We start from the raw sequence: 10,517 nt of genomic DNA on the forward strand, positions 1-10,517 counted from the left end.
GATGAGTTTGTGGGTTTCTTGGGTTAAGCTTTTCAGGAGTTTTGCCTTTATTTTGTTTTTTCCCGGTGCTGTGTTTTTGATATGTGATAGGGCTTCATCGTACTCTGTGTATGTGATTAGTTTGTAAGTATAGTTTGGTGAGTTGTTAAAGTAGTTCAAGTACCAGTCATTGATCATGTTCCAGTTGTCACTGTCGAAGTTAGGGTTTGTCGATATGCTGAAGGCCTTTTGATAGTGTCCGGCGAATGCGTCAGCTTTCTCTTTGTCTGTGTAACGTTCTATTCCGTTTTCGTCAATTGTGTCAGTAGTGTTAGTTTTCTTGTATTGTGCTAATTTCTTTATTTTTTGCCAATATGTTTTGCCCTTGTATTATTTTTCTATTGCCTTACATGTTTCTAACCATTTGTCTTGTCGGTATTGTCCAATCAGAATTTTAATGTTCCTGTTCAGTTGGTTCAGTGTCTTTTTTAGGTCGTTATTTTGGGTGTAAGTGTGTAGTCTGTAAAGTTCTCTCTTTTGTTTTATGAGTCTCGGTACGAATTTGGGTAGGGTGTGTCGGTAGAAAACATTTTTTATTTCAGGGGTGAATTTTCCTATCGCTAGTGAAAGTTGTTGTTGCATGGATTCAATAGAGATGGTCTGTGCTTGCGATTGTATGTAGTTATGTTTGTGATGTTTTACTTTGTCTATGTCACTCTTAGTTAAGTTTAGCTTTTTTTCTTGATTCGGTGTACTGAGGGTAGGTTGCGTATGTTTTAAGTCTATGTTAAACGTTATAGCCAGATGGTCTGATCCAAGTTCGTTAGTTAGGCTTATGTTATTAATGGTGCTTGTTAAGTAAAAATCTTTTCAGTTCTTTTGTTTTGTTTTTGTTGAAGTTAAAGTCGCCCACAATAACTGAGTATTTGTAAAGACTTGCTTTGGTCAGTATGTTTTGTTCTAGGTTGGAGTGTGGGTGGTGTATGTCAGAAATACGTGAATTAAGTCATTTAAGTAGGGTATAGTAACCCTTATAGTTATTATTTGTTTTATAGTATATTTCGGATTTGTATCCAGCTTACTTACTAACTGCTGCTAAGTTGAATAGTTCGACGGATAACTTTGGCGCAAGTCGGGATATGCCGTTTTGTCCTTTTTCTATCGTTTTTCGTTTTTCGCTTCGGCTTGCCAGAATGTCCGTGTACTTTAATTGGTTGTGTGATAGAACCGAGGCACTAAGTATCGTTTGGCACCAACCATAGCATTTCACTATGGTATTGTGCATGTTTAAATTCCCTTAGCAAATCTAGTTCTCCAATTGCGTAGAAATAAAAGCGTTCCCTGAACGTAATCGGATCCTCGTCCTGTTAAGGAATAAAGTAACTAATTTCTATGTTGAATGACCAGAAGTCTATTAAGGATGTTCTCTAATAAACTCTTTTTAGTGGAGATTATTCTTTCATTTTTAAAATATTTTATTCATTCAATATATTTGTAAACATCTCTTTAGTTGCAAAATGCGTTCATTAAGACGCAATGTAGAAACGGAATGTTACAAAACTAGTTATTGTTACTTCAAACTCAAAAGTTGCCTATAGAAAGTTAAATAATGAACCAATTAAAAGGTACCGGATCATCTAGGTGCTTGAGGCATACAGACAAAAGTTTTTTATTGGCAGGAGCCCCTTAAGCAGAAGAGCGCGTGGTTCGCTTGGATACCCTTTAATCACAAAATAGGTACAAACAATATCGAATATCTGAAGCTTATTTATGTGATGCTGTTGTGTTGATAGACGAGTACATGCTAATTAGCCTCTTGAAGTTCTTGGGGTACAGTCTCATTGGCCGTAGCTAATAAGTAATCGCTTAATGACAATTATTATTAAAAAGGGGGTGACGATTCAATATGGAGTGTTTGAAGAATAGGCGCTTTAGAAGAATGGTACTAGTTAATTTCTAAAGACTTTCTAAATGTTATTTTCTTTCTTTTTGGTGTCAAATTACACGCATGAATAATGGGATAAAATAGTTATCTGATATTTTTTTATTTAGAGTTACTTACAGATTTTAAGAAAACTACATAGATTGAGCTGCAAAAGTTATTTCCGAATATATAGGTTTTCTTATTCAAAATATTATTTCCTATGAAATAATGCAGTTTGATGCAAGGATCGAAAAATTGAAACTTCTCTGATTCTAACCACAATTCCATCTAATAGCAAAACTGCGAGTATCATCAGTTATTATCATCCAATAGATCTGATTCAGTATGCAAACACAACTATAGTTTGAAGTCAATATTGGCATTTAGTCCATCATGTCCATGAAAGCAAAAAGGCACGTAACACATGTTTATAGCTATTTCAATGAATATAGACTCCTTTATGCATCACAGGGGGGAATATTGTGCTACCATGTCCATCTGTTTCCTAAACACATATCTGGCCTACCTAAATAATAAATTTTGAAGCTGCTCTTTTGATTCTGCAGCTTAAAGGCATGCTAATAATTCTGATGATACGCATATTTAAAAATACCTGGCTGCTAGAAACATGCCATAGAGACCTGCAACTGTAATCAGAATTTTAATAGCACATACATTTTACAACTCAGAATTTGCAAAAACCAGATGGAACACAAGTCAGAGTAAGAAATCCACGTAGCCAACGGCATCTAATTAAATGAAAAGCTAACATTGACGACGTTGTCTGCAATGAGTAGGGTGTAGACGGTGTGAACTATGAAATATAAGCTAAATAACCGTTAGATTATTCCTCTGTATGTCGCGCAAATAAGACCAGAATTAACTGCTAATAAGTTACTGCATAAACTATATAGCTTCAAAATTACTAAGCAAGTTCCGGGCATATGGCTAGTCGTATAGAACGGAAACCATGTCTAAACACCTCTTACTTTCACAGCAAAACTTGCAAATCAACCTGTGTTCACCAAGCGTAGGTACGATTTGGGGCTCACTGTTACATTGTTCATACTCAATTTGTGGAATTAGGTATTCAGAGAGCAGTTGCAACGTCGATCAGGAACATTTCACATTAATAATCACCTTACACGTTATATGAGCATATTCATCTGATTTGACAATTGCCGCATCACGTTTTTCAAAGTTACTCAAAACTTTTTTCAAGATTTCATTACCTTTTCTGTTTTCCGGATGTCTCCGGAAGTAGCAGACACTTTTGAAACTTTTAAAAAGCATTTTGATAAATTCTAGATTGAGCAACTACCCCAATTTAACCATCGCGTATCTTATATGTTTATCGAGATCCCCATGGTTGAGCTCACGAATTGAGGTGAATCACGTCTCAGAGTTTTACTCGATCGAACGCTTTTTCTAGGGCTATAAAGCATACATAGGCCAGTTCATTAAACTTTAGACAGTTTTATTTTAATTATCTTATTAGCTTCGAGCTTCCGATTCTGAGTCCCTTTTGTTCATCAGTTTTAGCGTTGTGTTAAGTAGGTTAATTCCATGATAATTATATATCTGTACCTATCTTCTTTTTCGCATTTCTTAAACAGTAACAGGACGATACTTGATCTCCATTCTTGTGGTATATTGTGGTGTTTTATAACTTGTTCTATAAGTACCTACTGTTAGTTCTTCTACTAAAGCCGGTATTCAAATCTTTAAAAGCTTATGCTGTATTCCAACTGTTCCCGCTACTTTCCTGTTCCCAATTTTTGTACCATTTCTTCTATTTACGCTTGTTGAATTTGTGTCTCTACATTTGTCGTTATTGATAGTATTTGGATTTGGATTTGTTCTTTACTTGGGTATACCATGATTTCAAGTAGTTGTAGTCATTGTAGTTATTAGTATCTTTGTTTGTTCTTCTAAATGTTTTAGTTCCATAATTTCTCTCATTTCGGTTTTTTGCCCTCTACTCAATCATTCGCCATATTTTCTTTTGCAATCTATAAAAGTCAAGTTCCATTTCTTTTGCGTACTTTTCCAATTGTTCTGATTATAAGCTTTTAACTAAAGCGTGCGTATAGATACGGATTCTCTCACACGGTGTGTTTATTCAGATCTGTCTTGAAGGAACCCTTTTTTTTCGCTTATTATTTTTCGAAAATCCACAGTGTTTTTGTTGCTGGTTTGACTTCTCTTTCCCCCCATGCGTCAGTCGCTGAGTTTATTATGTTTTACTTTAGTTTATTCCAACTTTCTTCTCTGTTATCATTTTCCATTATTTTGTTTTCGGCCATCGCAGCTGAGAACCTTTTCTCTTAAAAATATTTTATCAAGTTATCTTGCTGTTATTTTTGTTGTTCAGTTAGTGTTGATCTCATGTCTGCGTGTCCTGTTTTCTATTCTTATTTTACTCAGGACTAAGTTGTGGTCGCTGCCAACATCTGCTGAAGTGAGGGATCTGACCGATTATGTTTCGTGGGTGAATCCTTGTGTGTGTTAGCAGGTAATCTATCATTTATTTTCCTCCCCATGTGTTGCTAAATGTGTATTTGTACTGATCCTTATGGTTGGCGAATGTGTTGTATATGCGCATATCTTTGCTGGTATCGAAATTCACTAGGAGCTTCCCATTTTCGAGCAATGCAGTTACATTTCTGTTTATGCCGTGGATTTATTGGTTGCCAATATGGGCATTGAAATGTCCCAATATGATTAGAAGTTCGTTATTAGGGAGTTGATTCACGGTTTCCTGCAGATCTTCTATGTGAAAGTCTTTTCTCACATTTTCCGGTCAATGATATTCATATTGTGTTGACCGAATCGGCTTTTGATCATGACCATTCTCTCAGTCACATATTGGCAATCCAAAATCTGATGACCTAGTAACAGTAAAAGCAAAAAGTCTAATATATTTATTAAATAGGGTGCAGTTATATCGTCAAAATGTTTTTTGAGAATAAAGATGGATCAGCTTTTAACGAAAATTCATTTCCTACGTTTTTTATTTTTAGCCACAACATGTTGTCAGTTTCATTTTTGGTTGATTTAGTTAAAGTGAAGGAGTGCCACGTTCAAACTAAAAACGATGAGAAAACGTAACATTCGCTTTAATTTGCTCAATTGTGAACAAAATTGCTTACTAACTAACTCAACAGTGTTATAATTGAACTAGATTTGCTTTGATTTCAATTAAACATAGTAGTTGGGCTTACTCGTATGTTTATGATACCTATATTAGTATTATAATATTAATAAACCGTATCCTCCATTTTTTATTGCAAGTGGCATTGTTCTTAGAAGAAGAGAATACAAATAAAAATATTGAAAAACTAAAATATGCTAAAACGACAAAAAATTGGCAAAGTTTTCAATTTTCCCAAATTTCATTTATAGGTATTGATTGAGCTATTTAAACATAGCATGGGCTGAAACTATTTAAAATACTCTTCAGTTACTCTTTAATCTGTTCGACATTCAAAGAGCTATCATAATTTTCTGATTATCAGAGCATTTGACGATGGTGAATAATTTAAGTTAGCCGCTTTACATTAAAATCTAAGTGGCAAATATCAATCTGTGCCGTAAAAATTATAGGTTAGCTTTAATTAGCCGCAACTAGATTAGTAGTGTTGCTATTGGTCTTGTGACAGATATATTTCTTAGTAGAAAGGCCAAGTGGATGATTTGCTCTTAACTCCCTGGATCTGGACTATAAAACGTGAAGGAAATAAGCTACTCGTCGAAAATCACGACATTATTAGTCCACATAGAAACAGCGTATAACCTTAGTGGTTGCTTTGGTAACTTGGTTTATTTCGGGCGATACAAATTATTAATGATTAGACCAATTGACGGTATTGGATCGATACGCAATAGTTCACAGGCGAATAATGGCACGTAAATATTTCAGGTAGATAAAGCGTGTGTCCCCTTTCCGACAAACTGGCAACCGCGCAAGACGAGCCCTTAAAACAATACCCTCCAACGGCACGGCAGGTTGACTCCGATCTCTTTAGTTTACTCCGGTTCACCCTTCAGCGTTCTTGTTTTGTATGTTCGCGGTAATACCGGAGTTAGTCGCGCACTACGTTCTCGCGAATTGCCGGTTTCCGGATCCGGGACAGTACTTTCTGTGTGTTACAACATTGGCTTGAGTATTATTTTATTCAGCCGTTGTTCCACACTTGGCTGACATGGATAGTGTAGACTCGAGTAATGAAGACGAGGTAAAAACTCACTAATCAAATTTTAAAAAAATCTAATTTGTATGGTGTCAAAATAGCATTTGTAATTTTTTGAGACCTAATTATGATCATGTCCTCACTGGAAAAAAATTGAAATTTTTCTATCGAATACACTAAAAACTTCGGAAATGACACTTGAACTAGTATTGACGATTATTTCATATTTCAAACAAATATCCAACACAGGAAACTATATCATTTTCATCTAAAACTGTGAGAAATGCCACATGAAACAAAATTAGGATGTGGGTACCAGTGGAAACAAGGCGGGAAGAATCTAAGAATGCTTTGTACTTTTTCTGTCATACTGTGTGTTTCTGTCATACTTTTGCTGTTCAATAATGTCCCTTTCCGTAGAACTGGTATGGGTGTACATGCCAAAACTTTTTGACTTTTTTATTGGCAGGAATTCAAAGAAACAAATTATTCAGAAATTTAAAAACGGGAACAATTTGTAAGCGTTTCCAAAATCAATCATTTTTAAGATAATCGCGCTTGTAAGTTTTAAAGTATTTAGGTACAGACGATGAAATGCCAAACTATCCTCTCAGTGATATAGCTTATCTAGCTTTCCCTCAAAATATCTAATTTGTCAAAATATAATCATATGTCTTCATCACAATAGAAATAATTCGGAATTAACTTTATTGAAAAAAATCCTTTGCAACATATTTTGACGGAAGATTATTTGCGTCCCGAATTATTTCACGGAGTTAACAGGCAGATAAAAGTAATTCTGTTTGGCACAGCTGGAAATTCTGACATCTGTGTGGGAAATATGATGAAACTGTCGTATGCGAGAAAGCAGTTTGAAGATTGTCTCACAAGCAGCGACTAAACTCGTATCACCCCTATATAGTATTTGCTATAGAAGTGTTTTGCGATTTCTGCGATTGTAATGACATGTGGATGTTTTAGAACAGCCAAATAGTTGTTACTGACCAAGTAAGATTTACCTCTTAGAGAGCATTTAATTTTTGGGACTAAACCTAGGAGGCTTGTAGAACACGAGATTTCTTTGAGAACTCAATATATCGCTTAGAATTATAACACCAAGAATCATAAAAGCATTGTGTTGTTTGCGAGAAAGTATTGAAGTACGAATAATACAAAGTAGGCAATAAGGCTTACTTGTTGTAGGTCTTACAGCCTCTAATATTGTTCAAATTTTAGACCCATTCGGATAATAACATTCAGTTAATGACTTCACAATAGTTTCGCAAATTCTGGTAATTTCCCAACTGCTTATGTAAATCTGATGTTTCTCACAATTGTCAACCTGCGTTCTCCATGTATGGTCAGTTTAGTTCCAATTTTTTGAAATAGCAGCGCTTGCGAAGTTTTTTACCCAGTTGTTTTGCTATCTTTTTGGTGGTCGCCTTCAGATATTTTTCTGTTAGATGTGTTATTTTGTACTGTTTTCGGCTTGGTTCTGTCGGAAGTAATTCGGTTAAGATGCATATACAGTTTTCCTCAATTCCCATGTCAGTTTCTTATAACATATTTTTGTTACTAATGCTTCAGGTTCCGCACCGTATGCATCACACTGCTGGGTCTGATAACCACAACTGTAAAATCGCTTTTCAACTAAATTTTTGGTAGCGTTTTATTTGTATACATTAACAGGCACAACATAAACTAAAATTATGCTGTAAATTTCTAATTCGTCGATTTACACAGTTATCAACTTTTCAGCGTTTCTAGTTAACTAGAACTTGGATCATTTCTTATTATACAAGACACCTAACTACGTTGTTTAAACCAATTTTGTCGTTTTATTGCATATAAAAAATATGGTATATTCGCGGTTTTTTTCGTAGAAGTGCCTTCTTGTGGTTAATATGTAATTCGTAATAACAGTTAATAAACTTGCTATGAGACACAGACTCCACTAATTGTGTCCCTTATGAAATAATCAACTAGGAGCTTTCTAATATCAATCCTTTTCAAAAAATGCCACTTTCATAGAACGTGCGCTTCAATATGGGGTGCAAAAAGTTGCAAATAAATGATATTAAGGTTCGTTATTAAATCAGTGGAAATCTTAGTTTTTATATTAAAATGACCGAAATTGCTCAAATCTGAAGAAAGTTAAGGAAACCTGAACATTTTCTATGGAGAACACATATACAGGGTGATTCAAAATTTGCGTCATTCTTTTTAATAGGTAATAGGGGCTCACTTATAGAGGACGAGAAAAATATTGGACATTTTTTCGATAATTTCTAGCAGATATTAACAGTTTAAAATCGAATTTCAACTTCGTTATTAAGCATTCTTTTGAAATCGTTTCATGTTTTATTGGTAGCATATTGAAATACTTAAGCATTCAAAAAGCAAAATTACTATCTTTGCTTCAAATTACGAAAAGTTCTTATATTCAGAAAGTTTTCGTCGACAATTTTTTGATGAAAAGTCATAGCGGCAATGATGTTTTTCGCCATTAACAGATAGTTACAGAGCGGCAATGATGTTTTTCGCCACTAACAGATAGTTACAGGTAGATAGTCTTTGTCAATAATAACAAGCATTTGTCAAACTTATGCTTCTTTCACGAATTTGCGGATATGCGTTAAGTTCTTGAGAAATCCCACAGTAAGATAGCAGAGGCTGTAAGAACTCCCGCCAGCAAAGAGCGAGAGAGACTGGAGATTGTCTCCAGGAAAAAAGTGGACGACCATAAATGTTCGGGTTCCAGACACAAAGGAGCAACCATTGGACATAATTGCATCAGAGCCTTCGAGGGGTACTCAGAGCACAATAACTGACACTTTTTCAAGCACCAAATAAATACCGAGGAAGAGCCACAGTCCTACCACAGCACAAGGACACATTAAACCAATGGATTACTGAGCACCGGTACAAATTGAGCAGGAGTTAATTAGTCGAATACGAGAAGCTGCCCGATAATAATGGATAATAAGAAGATTACACAGGTAGTAATTTGTTTCGAGTTAATGACTCAAATTTATGTTTACTTGTAAACATAAATTGGAGGTGATGAGGAGAATATTTGACATTTCAGAAAAGTACGTTCCACAATAAACGAATCCTGTTTAATTTACCATTTATTCTTGACTATTTTATTGTGACTTGGTGTATAATTTTATGGTTACCGGAGTTTTTAATAATTACGAAGCAACAGGTATTTCCGTAATGTTAATTAGACAGATTACCTTGAAAAACATTATATTCTTATCTTTCCTGGGTGTCAGTCAAAGTGTGTAGATGTAGAAAATTCTCGCAAATGTAGAAATTAATTCAGACAAATTTAAGGTTTCAAGAAGGCAAAAACCTAAAAGAACGTAATGTTTATCAATTATGAGGTGAGTTTTTCAAATATTGTGCTCTCCCTAAAGGAAGGATTTTTTCCCTCAAGAACTGACGAATATTTTAACACTTTTTAAATTGTAGTTTTTATACAACATGTTTTAATTGTGAATTGGTGTTTGTTATTTGTGTAGATTTTAAATCTGATTATGGCGCTGCTGTCTCGCCGAAACGTATTGAAATAAGCGATATTCTTTTTACTTCAGACTTTTACTGAGACCCAGGAAAGATAAGAATATGATAACAATTACACGCAGTCAGGAAAATAAATCAAAACCAGAAAAACATTGTTGCCGTCCTTTTGATAAAGTTTTTTCCAAATTTCTCAGTGTTTATTGGAGACTATCGAAATCCGAGAGGCAAATATGCTGAAAACTACTTTCACTTGCGAAGAGCCTTCTTAAGTAGATTCGCCTAAGTATTATATTCGGTAACATATTGGCTATGGCTTGTAGAGTGAAATCTTTGAGGATCATCAATACCGTAGAGCCTACGGTTCGGCGCAAATGTTTGGGTCCGATTATTAGATAGACTAATCATTGGCTCATCAGTTAAGGACAGCAGCAAGAACCAAGAAGTATTAATAGTCGGCTAAACAGCGTTCGTGTATATGTATATCCACACAACTAGTCAAACTTGGAATCTAACACACAACAACCGCAACTAGTTTCATTTATTGTGCTTGTAGGGTAGTTGATTATGTGTCAGTGCTAGTTAGTGATAAAGCTTTTCCAAGCTGTAGATCACCATTCCCTAGCACTTGCTATCCCATTTATTAGAATGAGCTCTAAGGAACTATAATTACCAAATAATTTAGGATTGAAAATTTAAAGGAAGTGGAATATTTAAAAGGTATTTCATTTTTGAATTACTGGCTCTTATTCGCTGAAAGCATTAATTATTTTGAATCTTTTTAGAAAAATTGTAAATACTACATTTAGGAATGTTTTTCGGGCTTTGAAGCCGTGGTCTATCGGAATTTCTTCCTGACGTTTCGTCCACAACTGCGGTGGACATTTTCAAAGGCG

The 10,517-nt window shown here is 34.9% G+C and overlaps 1 protein-coding gene across 4 annotated transcripts in view; it reads left to right on the plus strand.

Annotated features, from left to right (window-relative positions):
- The window catches only part of LOC109541567 (protein couch potato), a 408,542-nt gene that overhangs the window by 317,061 nt on the left and 80,964 nt on the right, over positions 1-10,517 (plus strand). Inside the window, exon 1 of one of the 4 annotated variants that reach the window (XM_048661260.1) lies at positions 5,900-6,141. The exons of the other annotated variants lie outside the window; for them this stretch is intronic. Coding sequence (XP_048517217.1) covers positions 6,109-6,141 — 33 coding nt within the window. The 5' untranslated portion in view covers positions 5,900-6,108. Of the gene's footprint in view, positions 1-5,899; positions 6,142-10,517 lie in introns of those variants that run through there. 4 annotated transcript variants of the gene reach the window in all.

The sequence above is a fragment of the Dendroctonus ponderosae genome, unplaced genomic scaffold (genome assembly GCF_020466585.1).
Source record: "Dendroctonus ponderosae isolate FM_Combo_2020 unplaced genomic scaffold, Dpon_F_20191213v2 Dpon_F_20191213_1, whole genome shotgun sequence".
NCBI lineage: Eukaryota > Metazoa > Arthropoda > Insecta > Coleoptera > Curculionidae > Dendroctonus > Dendroctonus ponderosae.